At 39.0% G+C, this 20,139-nt stretch overlaps 1 protein-coding gene across 15 annotated transcripts in view; it reads right to left on the reverse strand.

Moving 5' to 3' along the window:
• Nucleotides 1-5,894: 5,894 nt before the first annotated feature.
• MECOM (MDS1 and EVI1 complex locus) overlaps nt 5,895-20,139 on the reverse strand; it is a 553,621-nt gene continuing 539,376 nt past the window's right edge. For 14 of the 15 annotated variants that reach the window (XM_036243122.1, XM_036243116.1, XM_036243115.1 and 11 more), the window contains 5 exons: nt 17,859-18,028; nt 15,821-15,965; nt 11,962-12,198; nt 10,958-11,141; nt 7,178-7,457 (listed from right to left, as the gene is read on the reverse strand). In XM_036243122.1, the coding sequence (XP_036099015.1) occupies nt 7,323-7,457; nt 10,958-11,141; nt 11,962-12,198; nt 15,821-15,965; nt 17,859-18,028 (871 nt within the window). In that variant the 3' untranslated portion in view covers nt 7,178-7,322. Of the gene's footprint in view, nt 7,458-10,957; nt 11,142-11,961; nt 12,199-15,820; nt 15,966-17,858; nt 18,029-20,139 lie in introns of all 15 variants that reach the window. The other variant, XM_036243126.1, reaches the window with a different exon arrangement.

A 20,139-nucleotide genomic window follows, 5' to 3' on the forward strand; every position in this document is an offset into this window, starting at 1 on the left:
AATCCTAGAGGTTACCTCTGATAATGGTTTGGTGTACATTCTTTCAGGAAATTCATTAATTTATTCATTGATATAATAAAATATATGAAATAATCACAATGTACAATACTTTGTACTAGTCGCTAGGGATATAGAATTAATCAAAGTAGACAGAGCTAGTGCATTCATGGAGCTTAAGATTTTAGGAGCAGAGATATTAAAGTAGCCACACACACACACACACACACACAATTGCACATTGTAAAAGGTGCACTGAATATGCAGCAAATGGTTTGATGAGAGACTACACTACAACAGTACTGCTTAGTTTACATTAATAGGTTGAAGAGAGTGAGAAGGTATCACAGAACGTTTAGTAACAGATAAGTTGAAATCTGAAGAATAAATTAATTTAGCCAACTAAGAATGTGAGGGGTGGGGTGAGAGGGCCTGGGTTCTGGATTGAGAGGAAGACAAGAGGAAGTCCTCCAAGTTCACAGAGTACAGTCTGTGAAGCCCTTGAAAGTGGAATTGAATTTGGTGTCTGAAAATAACCCAGCACATCTGATCTAGAGAGGCAAGTGGGGACAAACTAGAAGGTCATGTTTCTGTGTTGATATCCATTCTAAAAATAATGGGAAATTATCGAAGGATTTCCCCATCAAACTAGCAAGCACAGTATGTACAGGTTAGGTGGTCTATGCCAGATATGGTCTGTGGGTACCCAGCACCATCCCACCATTCCTCTGCACTACAGGGGGTTGGATTCTTGAAAATCTGGTTCCCCAGACTCCTTTCCCAGATGTTTCCAGTGGGATGCAATGGACGGCACTGCTGGGAGGCGAGAAGGCAGCAGGAAGGGCGACTCCATCAGCAGCAATGGGTGATGTGAGCACCCAGGGGTGGAGGGAGTTTCTGAGAGGCAGCAGCAGCCATCCTTCCACAACCCCAGGGAGAGCAGGGTGCAGGCTCCTCCCTGGGCTCTGGTTTACATTCTTTTCTTCCTTTTCCTCCACCAGCCCGCCCAGTGATTTGGTATGATACCCACTGCATCAAATCCCTCTCTGCTTAAAATATTTGGAGTGGTTTCTGGTTTCCTTTTTAGATTTTGACTTGCTGAAGCCTTCTGATTCTGACAAATGCTTGCATTTCCTCCTGACCATGATTATTGCATGCACCTCAAAAGTTTGCAAATCCTTTTATGAATCAACCTGCTTTAATTCTGAGTAACATGTGGTTACTTGGCTGTAATGTTATTGCCAGTCTCAGTACAGTCCTTCAGTAGGTGTCATAATTGAATCGTTTAAAAAAATAATTGTTACTTCAAGAAATTCTCTGAAACAATTATTCCTATGAGTGTTGCTGATCCTATGTTTTCTGGGACAGTTCGAATTATGCATGTGCTATCATGTTATTCCTCTGATTACCCTTGACATTACTAAATCCTGTGTTCTGCCTGGGAACGGTTGCCCCTTGCATTTGTGTTAGTTTTCCTATCATACCTGTGGTGTGGATATTTTTTGTTTTTGAAGTCCATAATTTGTTTCCACTTATTTGGGAGTAGCCTCTCAATTTGCCTACATGGGAACTGACCTTCTCTGCCTCAGGTCTGTGGGTGAGTTCAGTGGTGCCCTTGATCAAGTAGGGTTTCGAGTCAGGCCAATTTCATGCTTACACCTAGAATTTTAACCCGGACCCAGACTGACAAAAAAAGACTGAACATGTCATTTTGATGACAATAGCCTGAGAGACTGCCCCTTGGTTCTTGCTATTGCCTACCCACTGGTGTGGGCCACATTTCAGGCCTGGTGCCCCAACTTTTCCTTTGTTATGAGCTCTCCCCTGTTCACTGGTAAATTGCTTCTCTGTTTACGTTGAATAGTATTAGATTTTTTTCAGCTTAAAGAACCATATACATAGAAAAGAACTGTGTTTTTTCTTCCCTTTTTAATTGCAGTAAAATGTTCATAACATAAAATTGATCATCTTAACCACTTTAAGTGTACACTCTCCAGCTTTATGTATTTGACTATTCTAGGTGTCTCCTGTGTGTGGAATCATATAGTATTTGTTTTTTTTGTGACTAATTTATTTCACTTAGCATGGTGTCCTCAAGGTTTTCTTCACGCCATAGCATGTGTCAGAATTTCTTTCTTTTTAAGACTGAATAATATTCCACTGTATCTGTAGGCCACATTTTGTTGATCTATTCGTCCATCAGTGGACACTTGGGTTGCTTCTACTTTTTGGCTATTGTGAATAATGCTGCTATGAACATGAGTATACAAATATTTCTTTGAGACCCTGCTTTCCATTCCTTTTGGGTATATATGCAGAAGTGGAATTGCTGGATCAGATGTTTTTAATTTTTTTTGAGTAACTGAAATACTGGTTTCCATAGTGACTGCCCAATTTTACATCCCATCAACAGGGCACAAGGGTTTCCGTTTTTCCACATTCGTGCCAGCACTTGCTATTTTCTGAAATTTTTTGATAGTTGCAACCTTACCTCCTCTTTCTACATACATGTTGCACCAAGGACAGTCTCTTGTATTTATAAATAGGTTACACAGAATAAAACGAACAATTACATACTAACCTGTCTTTGGGGAGGGGCTGGCTGGCTTTCTCGCTGGCGCTCCTGGACCCAGCCTATTTGCTTTTTGCTTTCACTCTTCACACTCCTCATATTCCTTCCATTAATAATTCTTTAAAACTACTGAGAATGGCCCTGGCCGGTTTGGCTCAGCGGTTAGAGCGTCGGCCTGTGGTCCAGAGAGACCCGGGTTCGGTTCCCGCTAAGGGCATGTACCTCGGTTGCAGTTTGTCCCCGGCCCTGGTCGGTTGTGCAGGTGGCAGCCACTCGATGTGTCCCTTACACATCGATGTTTCTCTCTCTCTCTCTTCCTCTCTCTCCCTCCCACTCTACCTGAACAAAAAAATGGGAAAATGTCCTCGGGTGAGGATAAAAAAAAAAAACTACTGAGAATGAAGTAAGTACACTTCTTAACTACACTTCTTGCACATTTGCTTCCTCTCATGATGAGTCTGATCACCATTTTAGAAAGGGCTTAACTCATGCCAGGTTAATAATTTCAAAATGTAGGTTTGGGGTAACTTAAAAAAAAAAAAAAAGTTAAGAAAGAAACTGGAAACACCTACTAGGAATATGCAAACAAGATGACTAAGGCCCTTCTCTTACTAAGGACGCATTGAGGATCCTTCCAAAGCACCAGTATTGCTGGTTCTGACTTGAGATAACCTGAAGAAAGAAAATCTGGAACGGTGCTTGGCACTCACCTTTCCAGCTCTTCACAGCCAAGACTCCGACGCCTAAATGTCTCCCGGGGAAGAGATGTATCTGACAGCCTTACTCTCTGCGGGCTCATTTCCTCGGTTTGGAACATTCTTTCATTTCATTGCCTGAACCGGGAGGCCTGAAAAGCTTGGCTAAGTGGGGCCCAAGGAGCCAGGTGCCCTCGGGTTCCCAGCCAGCAGCTCCCAGCCAGATGACTTTGAACTGGGTTCTGAAGCTCTCTGAGCTCGTTCCCTCACCTGTGACACAGAGTAACACTCCCCGCACGCAGCCCACTGCGGGGATTAGCAGACAAGGACATACCAGGCAGTTTAAAAATGGGTCATCCATTTCATTTATTCTGCACAGGAGGAAGAATGGTTGATGGCCATGATCTGAAAACGAAAGCCTGAGTGTGCCTGTTGTTTGAAGGGGTTTTAACTGTCCGTGAAGTTTTTGAGAGCTCTCAGCAATTATACTGGATGTCTCATGCTTTTCAAAGGGTTGAGCTTTTTTTCTTTCTTTCTTTGTTCTCGAAGCTACTTGTTCCAGAAACATCTCTACCTTTTTTTTAGTAAACATTTGTTTCCACTTTGGTATAGCCTACAATAGGTTTCTGTTATAGTCTAATTTTCCTGTTAGCATAGTATTTTGCATATGAGTGCATATACACTAGGTGTATCCACAAATACACATTCTATTCCCTTAACTATTACCATGGCAATTATAAAATGGCTTTCATGTGTAGAACTTTTACCAAATTTTTCCAAAAACGTACTTTGATTTTTGATCTTCACAGAAACCAAATGTCGTAGCAGGAGAAGCAGTTCCCTGGTTTCAGAGATAAGATTCTGAGAGGTGTATGACTTGCCCGAGACCTCCAAGCCAGAGGAGCCAGAACGCAAACCCCAGTATTGGTTTCCAAATCCAATATTGTCTTCACCGCGTCACACAGCCTCCCTCCCCACAGGGTCATCAGGGGGACTGCTGGCGACATGATGAAACAGAAAGCAGAAATGTACGACTTGAAAGCCTTTTTGGAACTTGGAGGGACTAAGTATTAGCAAACAACTGAAATGTCATGCTCACAGTCTAAGAAGGATTCAGCGCATGGGAATGTTGGAATTGCTTCGGAATCGATAGGTATGTTCTTTAAAACAAAGAAAAACGCACATGTTCCAGATCTCCACTTTCTCAAGTGTATTGTTGCTATGTCACAAACAGTAGACCCGTCTTCGTCTTTATAGACCAGATTTATAGCTTAAGTTTACTTCCTGAATACTTCTTCCAGTGCACTTATATATTTAAAAATCAATATTTATACCCCACATATTTAATTCCTATACCGCTGACATTTACAAAGGATGTGAGGAAGTTTATGTATCTGGCATTGTGGCTGAGAATAAATAAATAAATGAATAAAGAACACTTGTCTGGATCTACTTCCATGTGTTATACTTATTTTTTAGGCCTTGTTAAAACCTCTACAACCAGCCTAAATTGGAATAACCATACTAATTTGGAATAACCATATTCTAAACAATTGGCATTATGTATATATATATATTTTTTATCCTCACCCGAGGACATTTTTCCATTTATCTTCATATAGAGTGAGGGGGAGTGTGGGGGAGATAGAGGGAGAGAGAGAGAAACATCGACATGAGAGAGACACACGACCCCGCATGACCCCGACCAGGGCTGGAGACGAGCTGCAACTGAGGTACGTGCCCTGGATCAGAATCGAACCCACGACTCATTGGTCCATGGCCGATGCTCTACCGTTGAGCCAAACTGCCAGGGCAATTGGCGTTATACTTAAGCAGCAAAAAATATGTTCATAACTGGTCCCCCACCAGAGAACTTAGCATATGAAAATACCACTCTTCACATTCCAACCCTGTGTATAAAAATATAAACACAGGTACAATTACAATCATAAACATTAAAATGCTATTACTTACACAAGTGAGAAATACAAAACTTAAATTTTCAACAAAATTGAAACAACTGAAGAAATGACAGATCAAACCTGATGAACTATGGAGCAGCTGCTAACTGATCATTTTGAAGAATCTGTAGCAATACGCAGGGACTCTTTATATTTCTGCCTTCGTAAAGAAAGAAAACACAAAATTACGTCTGTCCTCTGTTTATGGTTATATGAAATAAATGATCATTTGCACATATACTTAAAAGAATCACAGAACCTTCAAAGGGGTTGCGTTTTCTCCCTTGTAACCAGCGAACAGTACCCGTGTAATCGAAAGCAAAAACTCCTTGGCGTGCACCGTGAGGTGGAGTAAACTGTGGGTTGTGCTTTCCTAACTGAAGTGGGTGCTGAGGACATGCAGCGACACCAAGGACTTGGAGTGTGGCCCATGAGCACTGCCTGGACCACAGGGAGAACATTCAGAACGATGAGTAGGCGATACCCCAGCTCCTTATGGGCCAAGGGCTATCCCTATGTCATCTCAGAATAACAAAAACACACTCTACATTCCACGTATCCAGTAGGGCACCAAGGCCTCAGACATCCTATCTTTAAATCACTGGATCCCACAGGGAAACTAAAATTGCATGGGAAGGGAAAAACACCACACGGTGGGAAAAATAACCATTTTTGTAAGTCTTTATTTTTTAGTTGCTCCTCCCATCATAATGCACTGAAAGGCATAACAGTTTATATTGTACAAAGCATTTGAAGAAAGTACCTCAACTTGCCGATTATTTCAAAATGAGATTACAAACAAAAAAAGAAAACAAATCTGGTTCCTCAATAAAGGGAAAAATAACTGAATACAGTCTGTTATTTACGTCTCTCTTTTAACATAAGGTCTGAAACACTTCATTTTACAAATAGGATTAACATGAACATAACATCGCACAAGCTTGCAGACAACCAGCATAAAATATGGGTACAGCTTTTAATCAGAAGAATCATGCTTTCATGAAAGAAATTATAATTGTTTATACAATTGAATCGATTTCAGTATTACAAAAACTAAGTTGCATCTATTCGTATTTAGCTCATTAAGAAAGGAAAACAAAACAACAACAACAACAAAAGGAATGTTAAGAAAAGCCGAACACCATTTGGCACGCCCATACACAGGTCAAGTCACCTTGGTCCTTTGAAATTTGGAAAGGGTGCGCCTCAGACGTCAGAAGTAGTGGCTGACTGGAACAGTGCTATTTTAATCAACAAACAATAGTTTGCCAACAAATAAATACATGATACACGCAACACACAAAAAAATTAAACATTAAAAAAAAAACAGTGACATGATTGTCTAAAATAAAGATGTTATTACAATGATTTGGCAAACATTTATTAGTGTAGTGGTACAGTGATACTGGTGATGGACAAGTTACTTCACTGACAACCTCTTTGAGCATTGAACATCCATAGTTTACAATATACACATACCCTTTTCCCCTAATTTTAAACAATGTACTTAAGAAGGCAAAAGTTAATGGGAAACAAGTACTTACTCCCTGTTATCAGTTTCTATAATAATCGAGTGTGCATTTCATCAAACTACTTCCATCTTCAAAGGGTTAAATTACATAAAACTTTAACAAAAAGAAAAAAAATTAAATCTGTAATTCAAAGCAACTGTTCCCAATCATGTGTCAGGTGATCTGGTACAAAAGAGAATTCAGTTTCTATGGAGCGTTCATTCCTATCAACGCCGCCATCTCAACCGCCCCTCTCACCCGCCTACTCTCTGGAGCAGGTGCACTGGAAGATGCCTTTCCCCAGCAAGTTTTCATTTTCTTGGAATCACTTTAAGTCGCATTGATCCTCCAGAAGTCAGCAGCTGCCTTTGCTGTGCAAAACAAAATATCGAGAATAAATAGTTTCTTTTTTCTTTCTTTCTTTTGCTTTCTTTCTTTATTAATCATTCAGTTTAAGGTCACCGGACTTTAAATGAGTGACCCTTCGGGTTTCTAAGGCATTCTGCTCAGCAGTCTTTAAATAGTCCTACATGAAAGAGCCATGCTACTGCCGGACTTGGTCCCACTCTGGTCAGCCTTGGTAATGTCATACGTGGCTTATGGACTGGATGGCACTGGATTCCGCGGCAGCCCTTGCCATACTGTGCCACACGTTGGAAGAACTGTGGGATGTAGAATGGAGGGACTCCTTCTCAGACAATGACAACATCATAGCATATGCCTGGGGTAGAAAGGAGAGACTCAGTAAATGGCATTTGAAAAGCGTCACTCTTAATTTGAAGAACATCATTGGTGAATGTTAGAAAGAGAAGGACTAGGAGCATCCCTCATGGGTGTTTGGAAAAGTGTGGAACATTTTGGGGGGGGGGTGTTATAATGACATGGAGTTACTGCTGGCCTTCAGTGCCTAGGGACCAAAACAGTGAAATGATCTACAGAACAAAACATTAATTAGCCTACCCAAGATTTCAATAGTGCCTCCATTAAGAAACGGGAGTCATCCCCCCCCCCCCCCGACCATAACTACATCACACATCCACTGTTCACGCACGGCAAACGTGAGTGACACAGAGATCTGCCTTGACAGCCTGTGTTCCAGCAGAGGAAACCGTCCGTGGACTCCTGCACTTTATAACTGAGAGCACTGAAGGTGAGTGCCTTGCCCAAGGCCACTCAACTGGTTAGTGGAGGAGGCAGGATTAAAACTTATTTCTGCCCAACTTTTAATCCAGTGTTCTTTTTCCCAGGTCCCTTCCATGCTTGGCATAGCCAATGCTGACACCCAGAGACCTTGATAGTTGAGGTAGACCAAGTCAGTTCTATCAAAAAATGAAACAAAACTCAAGACCCAGCAGCGTCCTGACCCACTCGTGCTCCAGCGTCTGCGCACAGTAGGTGCACAGAGGTACCCCGTGAGGAAGTGCTCTTTCTTCCCTCTATCGTGTCAAGTTCGAAGTAACTGTTCGGCGAATCCCCCACTTGCTGCCAAGTAAAATATTCAAATGAAATGTTTGGTCTTGACTTAGGAGTGAACTTTTCACTGTTGATTTGCTATTGTTGGTCTCATCCATTGCTAAACTTGCTTGTCAAAATGCTGCTGAAGTGGAATCATTAAAGTCCTGCCAAAGACATTCCACTGTCTGTAAACAAAGACAAAATGCCTCTGTTGTGAAGCAGAATTTCATCTCTGGGAGTCATGCTGAGACATGTGGCTGGCCTGTGGTTTCTTCCTTAATCATGGCATTCAGTTCGAAAATCTGCCCTCACAGGCTGGTTTTGATTTGCTGGGTCATTGCTCTAAATGTACACATTTGACTCTCATGTATGCAGTTTGCCTTCTGGACCTCTACAAAATCTCAGCAGATATATAACGAACATGTCTTAAGCTTCTACTCTATTCCAGGCACTGTGCTAGGTCCCAGGGAATCAAGGATAAATAATACAGAGTCCCTGTCCTTTGTATAGTTTAAAGTATAGATAAAATGAGCACTGAAATTAAACTAACTATTCTAATTATGTACCTACTTTTAGATACAAACTATTATGAAACGGTTTTTAATAAAACCCATCATGATAAAGAGAGTACAGAGAAAATTTTGTAATCCTGAGTTTTAATCCTGGCTTCTAACCTCAACCCGCTGCATGACCTTTGGCAAGTTGCTTAACCTTTCAAGGTCACTTTCCTCATATAAAATGGGTATAATGATAACAAAAACTTGTGGAGGAGTCACAAGCACTCACGTACATAAAGAGCTCAGCTCAGTGCACCGAACATAAATAGTACCTATAATCATGAAATTAACTTTTGTAGCATGAGGTTTTTCAGAGAAGAGTCCAGGTAGAATGTAGCCACTGTTGTATTTATTGTTTTGGACTTGATCACTATAAAAATCACAGAGTAAATATATGACTGCTTTGAGTAAGGCACCTGAATCTATTCATATTATAGAAAATCACAAACAATATCTGCCTTTCAGTAATCAAAGGAAATAAACTTTCTCATGCACAAGGATCAGCTTCCAGTACGTAACTGAAAGTTAGTAACAATCGAAGAAATGAATAATCTCATGGAAAAAAACCAGTGTGCAAGAAGGCGTGACCATTTTCAAACCAATACATGTGACGTTATCACGTAACAATAAAAATATAAGCTGGGATTTCAAAGTGCTATTATTTCTTGTGATGATCACTGTTAGTTCAGCGGGGAAGGGACTGTATGTCAAAAATACTGGTATAGAGATATATCATACCAATTATCTCTATCTAGGTTTTCAGGCCCTCTGCCTTCTACTCACTTCTGATAGCTTAAGAAATTTTTAGGTATTGTATCTTATAATGAAAAGTGTTTTTGTGGAATAATTTTTAATAACTAAAAAAAAGAAAAGCAACCAGGATCCCCCAGTATCTCTGCTCAACTAGGAAGGAAGAATATCAAATCAAGGATTTAAAAAAGGACTGGCCACCTCTGTGGTTGCCTCCAAGTGAACATGAGATGTCTACTCTGGCTGGTTTACTTTGAATGTCAGAAACTGAACAGTTCCTTCGCATCCCCATTGACTCACAGAGCATGAGGGGCCTCAGATATCTCCTCCACTCACCCCACTTTACAATGAAGGAATGGTACCCACAGTCATGATGCCATGTTCTCAAGTCCATGGAGTTTGGAAACTCTGGTGTTGGGGCTGGCTGCCTTTACTTCAATTCAGAAAGAACATTTATTTTGCCTATTACCATACATGATATCTTACAGTTTTTGCTGAATTGACTGATATATAAAAACTTATATTATCCCATCAGCAAAATATTTTCCCCACCTTAGTTGACCACATTTGTTCTTAATACCAGAACATCTCAGCCAAGTACAAAAGAATTTCCAAATGTACAAGTCAGTATGGTCACATGGTTGACATATCAAGCCACTTCCAAAATGGACTGAGTCAAACAATTAGACCAAAGTGACCAACCAATTTGGTAATAACAGGAAATTTATTTTTTCTAAATTGACCTGAAGAAACAAGCTGGTTGAGTGGGGATATCATGGAGAAGTACTGACTTCTTTTTTTGGTGATAAAAGAATGGAGGCTCTTTTCATTGGTATTTATGGATCAATAAATGGACGTATTTTAGTTACCATAGTGCTGATAGAATGCTGTAGAGCCCAAGTCATTCATTCATTCAGTAAAAATTGATACATTTTATTTCCAGATCTACCTTCAAGTTGCTGCAGACTTCTGGCAACTCACTTCATTCCTCTCTGATTTCCAGTTTACTCCTAAATTCTTTAATTAAATGACTTGTAAATTAACCATATATAGTAAGGGACAAAAAAAAATAGAGGATAGAATTCACTTCCAAAAATCTTAAACTATAATTAGGTTGACAAAAATTACAGACACAAAGCAATTAGAAAATAATTCTGATATACTATATACGTAGGTGCACGCAAACATTACGGACTGTCGCGCAGGAGCAAGGGACCTGTGACATACAGTCACGGCTATCTGAGCACAGGGTTGTCACAGAGCATCTGTGCAGAACGAAGCCATATCCACTGCTGTATTGTTAACTATTTTGGATTCGGTCACAGACAGTAAAGATTTGCACATTTTGAGTAAAGTCTCTGAACCTGTTCAGACTCTAGAATACTGCAAACAGAATAGCTGCCTTTGGGCATCAAAGGCACCGTGTCACCATGGCGCTATACTGCCGGAAAATATATACCTGTGATTTGGACTTTCTGTGTAACGGCTGTTTAAGTTCCTCTGGCACATGGGAAGTACTAAAAGAAGAGAGCTCAGCTTCAGTATATTGATTATCTTCCATTTTCCTCATTTTGAGGCTATCTGTGAAGTGCCTTATATGATCTAGAGCAGAAAGTCCAATTTTGTATTCTTCCTCTTTATACCTAAAATGAACCAATGGGAAAGCACAGAGGATGTTTTTTTTTTCTTTTTCAGTTTGTTATGCAACCAAATCACTTTTCATTTGAATCTATACAGTTGTTGAATGTCATATTATATCTGCAGTATAAAGTAGCATGCATCAATTATTGGGTGCTTTAAAAGGTTCATAAATATTAGACCTTAAAATATATTTCTTTCAAGATTTTTTCATAACTAAAGCAAGCATATAATTGAGATAAAGAGGTAAAGTCGATGACGTGCAATCAGCAATGCAGTAGAGACAGAATTCATATGCTTATCATTTCCATTTAAAATAAAGCCAGTTATGAAAATATTTAGTCAACACCCACGATCTATATGAAATATAATATTTCCATCAATTTAACTTTTTGGTTAATTTTTCCATTTAAAAATCTATCTTATATATAACATATATATCAAGTGAAGTGAAATTTATCTCAACAATATTTAAGTAGTAACATACCAGATTATTGACTGAATTAGATCATATTGAAATCTCTATTTTTCTCTACGTTTTTCAGACAGAGCCTAAATAAACGATTGTGTACTTGTGTAATTTTCATTCACCCTTCCCACTGCGGGTTAATCGGAGCTCCACAAACACTGATGCATCCACATGCTTGCAGGTTATGTTGACCGCCACCTAACCCACTGTGTATCTTTGCTAACTCAAATTCAGTCTTTATGACTTATTACTCACAAACTGCTTATCACTTGCTCTAATGGAAGAACAGAGCCAGAGGAATTATAACCATGTGTATCTACTCTTGCTTATTTACCAATGTCACCCAAGGCACTTACCTCACTGGGGACGTCTTGCAACTCATCTCCAGGGTGCTGGTTTCTTCATAGTCATCCTCAGGGTTTCCTTCATGTAAATTACTTGTCACTGGGTCCTTTCCTGTTTTTCCAGTGATATCATTGTCTTCATCCTCCTCATCTAACAACACCTCATCTTCTACTTCTTCATCATCCAGTAAGTCTGAATTTTGACTGGTCACTAAAGCCTTCTCATCCTTAAAGTGACTGCCATTCATTCTTTCAAAAGCATAAAAAAGAAAAAGGCCCGGTTATTGGTTTCATGTTTAAACACGCATTTAGCTTTATTATCGTGTCTTCCTAATAACAACAGTTTAGATTTTTAACATTTCTATAGTCATTTTTTTATTGTTTATGCTTTATGGCAACCATGGGAAAATAATGTGACCTCACAAATAAGAAAATGAAGAGAAAAAATAATTGGGTGATTATTCAGATTATAAATAGAACCTTCAACAGAACTGGAAAAACAGTCTCAGTCTCCTGTTCCTTATCGGGCTTTTGCCTGACAAATGATATTGTTACATATGATACAAAAAGCACACAAATGTTTTTCTACATGTCACCAAACCACCATATTAGTGCCCACCACTCAAAATAATAAATTTCCAGAAAACTCACATCCCTGAGCAACGACGGTGACAGGTTCAACACACGTGCCTAAAGTAAATGTAAGAGTTCAGAAAAAATGGTAAGGTAGCTGCCAAGGACCAACCAGTGTTAGACATTTCTAGGTGACATTGGTGGCATATGCCACTTAGACTCTACTCAAACTTGGAAGTAATTGAGGGCTCACTCATCTGTGGTATTTTCAAGTTATCCTTGATGGCCTGAATGTAAAAAATCCCTTTATCCCATGACAACATGGAAATGATCTAAAAATGTAATTGTACAAATACATTTTGAAGCTTACTTAGCCAGCATGTCAAGTATAATGATAAGAGGAAGACTTATTTTTAAAAGTTACTTGTAATATTTTAGTTTGTGGTTAGAAGGATTGTAATATGGATTCAAAAGTTTAATTACAAAGAGTTTCATTACATCAACAGCCGAAATCAATATATTTAAGAACATTTATGAAACTAGGATAAACTTTTCTGGCTTTAAAGTAAACATTAAAATATGTCTAAACTAAAGTTAAATTTCATGATAAGATTTAAAAGTTGAAATTAAGTTACAAAATAATTATAAATGTTTTGAACCAGAGAATATCTTTTCCTAACTATCTCCTTTTAAAGATATGTGACCAGGCAGTTAAAACACTTGCCCAAATTCCAAAAGCTTGTTAGAGATTAAACTTCACAGGTATCCAGGTGTCCTGACTCCTGGGCCATTCAAAATCTTTCCATTTTGACTTGTTTCTTTACTTATTTAATAATTCAAAAAACCTGCTGAGACTGTTACATTGTTACAGTTATGTGCAATTTTCACATTTAATGTAACTATTTTTCATATTATGGAAAATCAGGTACCAGTGATAAACCCATCACTTTCCCAAATAGAAAAAAATAGTAACAAGTGCATTTAATATTTAGATTTCTCAGGGTGAAAAATAAAAATAAAACAATCTTGGGAGTGGCAGATGCACATGGTATAAATCCATTTAACCAGCAAAAGTCACATCCTCATCATTAAGTTTTTCTGTACAACCAATCTCTTAAACTCTTTTATCAAAGAATGATGAAAACATGTTTTGCACAGGCATAAATTATTAGTTTCCAATTACACTGCCAACTTGCTGGCTTAAATGGATTGAAATTGTTATTTTAAAAAATGAAAGAAAAAGTGAAAGAACAACTGAGTGCATGGATGAAAACCAAAAGTAACAAAGCCTATATGATTAAGAAAATCTATTTCTTAATTCTGCCTTCAAATGTGGCAATTTACGGGGATAAATTATTCATCAAAAGTAGTCTGATAGGAGATGAGGGGGGAGTTAGATGACTCAGTCTTCTTACTTCTGTGCTGTTTAGACATGTTGAAGCCAGATGTTGCAGCTATAAGGTTCACAACTCTCCAATTAAGGGCTAGGAAATCTGAATAGGCATCTCAGAACCCCAATGATGGTTTCGTTTAATATTTCTTATTCGCATCATGTAAATATCATTATCAAAATGTAAGACTGCCATTTTTCTTACTTGTTGCTACTTTGTACTTCTGATTATCTGCCTCATGCGCTGTCTCTCTCTCTCTCTCTCACACACACACACACACACACACACACACACACACACAAATGGTGAGCAGAGGGAAAGATACATCCAACCACATTTCTTAGAAGCTGGAAAAGGCCAGGCAACAGCAGATCTCTCCTGTTATCCTTTGATATACTTTTGTACAAGTTGAAGGACAGAAACGGTCATACATTTTTATGTTATCTTGGGAAATAATGTTTATTGGAAACTTGCCTTGATGGGAAAATTGTCTAAAATAATTAACTTCAACTTTAAAAAAAAAAACTTTTTTTTCTTTATTGATTTTTATAGAGAGAGGAGGGAGAGGGAGAGAGAGATAGAAACATCGATGAGAGAGAACATCCATTGGCCGCCTCCTGCATGCCCCCCACTGGGGATTGGGCCCACAGCCTGGTCATGTGCCCTGACCGGGAATCAAACCAGCAACCTCTTGGTGCATGGGTCAGTGCTCAACCACTAAGCCACACCGGCCCTGGCAACTTTATCTTTTAATAGCATGAAAAACAGAGAACCCTAATTCTTGTGTGATGAAAAGTAATGGTACTTTTGCCTGGCCAATGTGGCTCAGTGGATTGAGTGTCGCCCCATAGACTGAGAGGTCCGGGTTCAACTCCTAGTCAGGGTATATGCCTGGGTTAACAGGCTGGATCCCCAGTGGGGAGCGTGCAAAAGAAAAGTAATGGTACTTTTATTAACTAATTCCATATTACTTTAAATTTTACAATGTAGCGTCCTGATTTAATTGGCCATTGGATAGTTATGCTTTGAAAAATCTAGTTCTCAATATCTTATTTTTAATTATAACTTACAGATAAGAAAAATCCAGTAGTTTTGGTAAAATAATGTTTCATTAACATCATATAAAATGTAAAACACAAGATAAGTGTTATCATTACTGGCAGCATTAAAAGTTTTCTTTATGAATTAGGCCATATGAGCTTGATGTGGATGATGACTAGAGGGATCCTATGCACCACGTACTAAAATAAGGATGCTCATACCCACTGAAACAAACATGCCAGAATTATATGAGCATCCATGACGGCGTATACGCTAGTGAGAGAATCTTACCGAGAAGTCTCCAAGGGTTTCTGAAAAGATATGTGTATGACACTCAATGGGTATTTTATACATGAATATGTACAGATATATCAATATATTTATTATATATAAATATATAAAATACAGTTGTATACTATCTATAATATATACAACATATGATATATAACAGTAAGCACCACTGACCCGTGATTCAAATGAATCCCTGTGGTGCTGTTATCCCCTCTTCCTTGGCAAGTTTTGATAAAAACAGTCTAATTAGCTATCAAGGGGAGCACAACAGACTGGAACCAGACAGCCCAGGTGGACTCCCACTTATCACTTCTGTGACCTCTGGCAAGTTTTTAACCTTCGATGTCTCCATCCCTTCAAAGATGAAATTACATAACAATGGTCACTATCTCATAGGGTCACTAAGACAATGAAATGAATTAATACCTGTCGGTGCTTAGAGGAGCATTTAGTATGTCATCTCTAAATAAACACCAGCCCCCGATGGCAGGAGCAGCGTCAGGAAAGTAAACACAGAGAACGTATCTGAAAACATGCTCGTTTCAGAAATCACAGCATTTAAAAACCAGCATTACCTCTCCTCTGTGTTCCTGGGAGACTGGCTGCTGTGGTTGCTATTCCCAATGAAATTTCTGATTTCTGTGAAGTAAGCGTCTTCTTTGTCGTCGAGAATGGCACCTGTACTTTCCAGTTCAGAGTGAGGCGACGACGTGGCAGTACCTGAGGGGAGAGACGGCCTTCCGTGAAAAAGGCTGTTACTTATATGGCAACTCGTTGTGAATCGCATTCCTCCTTCATTTGATCAGTGTTGTTTCCTAAAACAGGCTCTTCTGAATATTAATAACAGTAACTTTAGGAGGTCAAAGTCGGTCTAACTGATCATAGTACACCTGCCGATGAAAGTCCCTTGGGGAATATTTTGAACCCCTGGAATCATGAGGGGCCGTCTCCCAAAAGATGCTATTTCTCCCACTAGCTTGCTCTTATTCCCACTGTGACGTGGGAACATTCTTGTTCATACAATGAGGAAAGAGGGTGAGGCAAATTACAGAGAGGTGTCCAATGGATTCTGCCCGAAGAAACTACACCCAGTCCTGATTGCAGTCAATATGTATTTATTGCTCCTGTGCTAAAGTTTGTTACCAGAAAAGGCTGAAAAGGCTGCATTCTGACTTAGTGGGCGGAGCCATGGGGAGACTGTGTCCGGCAGTAAGAGGATAATGCTGGGTGGCCTCTGGCTTCTTTACCAAAGAAAAAATTAGAGTCATAATACCTGCATCACCAGACTGTTGTAAGGCTTCCACAAATTTACACAATCAGAAACACTTTATATGTGGTTAGACTTTACACTAACACTCATTCATGCTGTTTATCTTGCCCACAAAATATCTACAATTTAACAGTTCATCACAAGAGTCTAGATGACAGAACCAAGAGCGCAGAACTTCCCTCAACGTAATAAATTTATAATCTGGGTCAATAAATAAGCATTCAACTTTGACACATTATGTTTTTAACTTATCTATCTTATTTCTGCAATAACTTTAACTGGAAATGTTTAATAGTATACTGTAAGGGTGCACAGTGTTAGAAAGTATAGACCGTTTTGCATATTGGATTAGACTTCTGTCTCTAAAATCTGGTATTTTTAAACCAAGATCATTAGACTTTTGGCTTTGAGGAAAATGAACAGTATACAGCTCTAAGTAGTAGTCATCCAAGATCATAAGTAATGTGCATGTAAGTTGAGGAAAGATTCATAAAAAATAGATTCCTTAAGTAAAGATTTACACTTTGTATAAATCCAACATTTCTCAGATCTTACAATCCCTTTTCCTGAACCCCATGCTCAATGCCCCCTCCCATCTCCAAGTCACTTTCTTAATTCTCTGGATACAAACTGTGGCTCCAGAGATTGACCCCCCCCCCCCCCCCCACAGTACAGCATGCACATAATCAGATAATGGCTTATTATCTAACGATTGGAAGCCAGAGGCAAGAAAACCCACCACCTCTAACTATGTGCTGACGGGTCTGGGCTAAGGGATGTTTTTTTTTGCCACTTTTCACTTAATTCTACATCAGGATTTGTGACCAAAACCACACACCACTGTCATTTGCTGTGGGTTACTCTGATCACGCCCACAATCTTCTATCACTAATCTCTGACAACGTTACCCTGGAGAGCTTCTCTAAGCTCCAGACCGGCTGCCAAAGCAGCCACGGTTTCTGGGTCGACGTTCGGAACGTGGTGTTCTGCGCTGTCCTCGGAAATGCTCGCCCTGCTGGGCACTCTCTGTGCCTGTAGGTGGAAATACTGTTCCCTGCCATTCAGGAAACCCTGATTTATAAATCTCCTGTGAGTCTGGGTCACAGTCCTCTTTGAGACTGCCCACTGAGATGAATCCAAGAGAAAGCAAGATAATCCAAATAAGGCTCTGAGTTGTACACTATTCAATGACCACATCATTCTAAAACCTCAAGGAAAACATGCTGCCAGTGTTCACAACAGCATCGGATTCTACAGTCAAAGTGGAACGAGAGAAGCGAGATTACTGTCTAAAAGTTTTTTTAAAAAGCCATCAACTCCTCCTAACACAATTGATTACCTACCAGACATGTTCCCGTTCTCATGTTTCTTGAGGTGTCTGTCTAAGTTGGTTTGTTGACCAAAACACCTATCACATAAGTGACACTTAAAGGGCTTCTCCTTATTGTGGATGTTGCGAACATGCCGCTGCAAGTTAGAAGATATGCTAAACGATCTGTCACAGTATTTGCATCTGAAAAATAAACACAGAGAGAATGTGCAGGCAAATCAAAAGGTATTTCTCAAGACCGGTAAATCTGACATCCAGAACGGTCGCCTAGAAAACAACATTTTAGAGAAAAGGCACAAGCAAGAACATGAGTCACACAGTCAACATTTCAATTCCAATAGACTGACTGCTTTTGAGATTTTCATGGCTTTATGAAGAATGATAATAAAATATTGGTGATTTGATTGCTCCTAAATTTATTAGGGCAATCAGTTCTAATATTTTAAATAAACCTCATAAAATTAAGACCATTAAGAAATAGTAGTACTGTTTTATTGTCTTCTGAGGACAATACAATTAAATCCTTTTCAAGCAAAACATGAAACAAATTCATAAATAAAGTGAAAAGATCATTTTTATAAAAAAATTCAGTCTAATTAATTTCTTAGTAAATTCACTTTCTCAACTGCTAATCCTATATAAAATTCCTTTATCTTCTCCAAAAGAAATTCCAAGCTTTTAAAACGGAAAAAAAAAAAAAATGTGCATAGTTTAGCCTGATATCAAAGATACTGATTTTTATAATCTGCAGTGATTAGGATCTCCCAAATCCTTTACTCTGTTAACTTTTAAACTCTTACGAAAGAAAGTACGAGTACTACAACATTCCCCTTTTGGAATAAAAACAAAGGTCTTCCTTCATTAACCTCCCCTCTCCACTCCCCCAGTTTTCCATTTCTATTTTTGTTAGAGTCTGTGGCAGTTCTGAACCAGGTCAGTTTTTCAGGAAAGCACTTATTATGGGTTAGCTAATACTGAGAAGTTTTCCTTTAGACATAAAATAAAAATGTAACCCTCTCCCATCTAGCTCTTACTGCTGAAGAAGAGCGGTAGGTAATTTACGAGGCCTTCTCTAGCACCTCAAAGACTGCATTAGTTTTTACGTAGTCTTTGTATGTGTATTGCATGAAAGAAAAATGTCAAGTTTCTCCAGATAACTTCTAAGTGAAAAATGTTCCCTTAGCAGCCAGAAAATTTCGAACTCGTTCTTCCATGTGTGAAGAGCCCTTCTCCTCCCACTCTGGATGCAGACTCGGTGGTTCAAGTGCTCCCCGTCAAAAATCACCCCATCCACTCCGAGTGTTTGGGCTTCTACGGCTGTCTCTAGGTGATACCAGAAGTCTAGTTACTTCAGTGGGGAAAATCAATCTATTAAACTAGTTACTTTGGCATCGTATCAATAAACCAACTCAAGGACTGATTCAATTTTCCCCCTTAAAAAACTATTTTGGCATCATGAGGTTCCTCAACTTTCCTCACTTATAATAGTAATTTACAAATGTGTGAAACCCCACATTGATAGTAGCTGCAATATTTTAGCCTCTGCTTTCGAAAAACTATATATACACGGAGGGGCAAAAGTAGGTTTGTCTATATGGAAAATAATACAATAATTAATAAATAACTATAAAGAATAAAGTCTATTTTGTGTACTTATAACTGTAAACCTGTTTTTGCCCCACCATATATATATATATACATGGAGTCTTGGCCTTCTTTATAATAACTCTATCAACTTCCAAGGCTCACTGCAATGAGAACCATGGCACAATAAGCACAATTGTGTTGCACTAAGCAAAACAACCTAGGAAATACTGATAAAGAAAACTTACACTCCCATAAAACACTCTAGAAAAATTTCCATTCAAAACATGTTCTACACAAATTGTAAGGAAGAGAGACTCTCTTTGACTTGCTTCCAACTTTCTGCCTGCATGAAAAGGGGCTTTTCCAAATCTAATAAACATCATCCACTCTAACATAAATAAAATTGGCCAATAAGGATAATAATTATCTGTTACTTTGTATCTTTCCTTTGCTAACGTCTTGGCCAAAGGTTGAGTGCTCTTACATAAAAAATCATTCCGTTCTATTCAAATAAATGAGAAGGTGGTTAAAAGCCTGTTTCAGAAATACTTAAAATGAACACATAACACCATCATGAACAGTACACTACTAAGAATCTGGACGCTTGCGGTCCAGAGAGACCCGGGTTTGGTTCCCGCTAAGGGCACCTACCTCGGTTGCAGTTTGTCCCGGCCCTGGTTGGGTCATGTGGGTGGCAACCACTCGAT

The sequence above is a fragment of the Molossus molossus genome, unplaced genomic scaffold (assembly GCF_014108415.1).
Source record: "Molossus molossus isolate mMolMol1 unplaced genomic scaffold, mMolMol1.p scaffold_m16_p_5, whole genome shotgun sequence".
Classification (NCBI taxonomy): domain Eukaryota; kingdom Metazoa; phylum Chordata; class Mammalia; order Chiroptera; family Molossidae; genus Molossus; species Molossus molossus.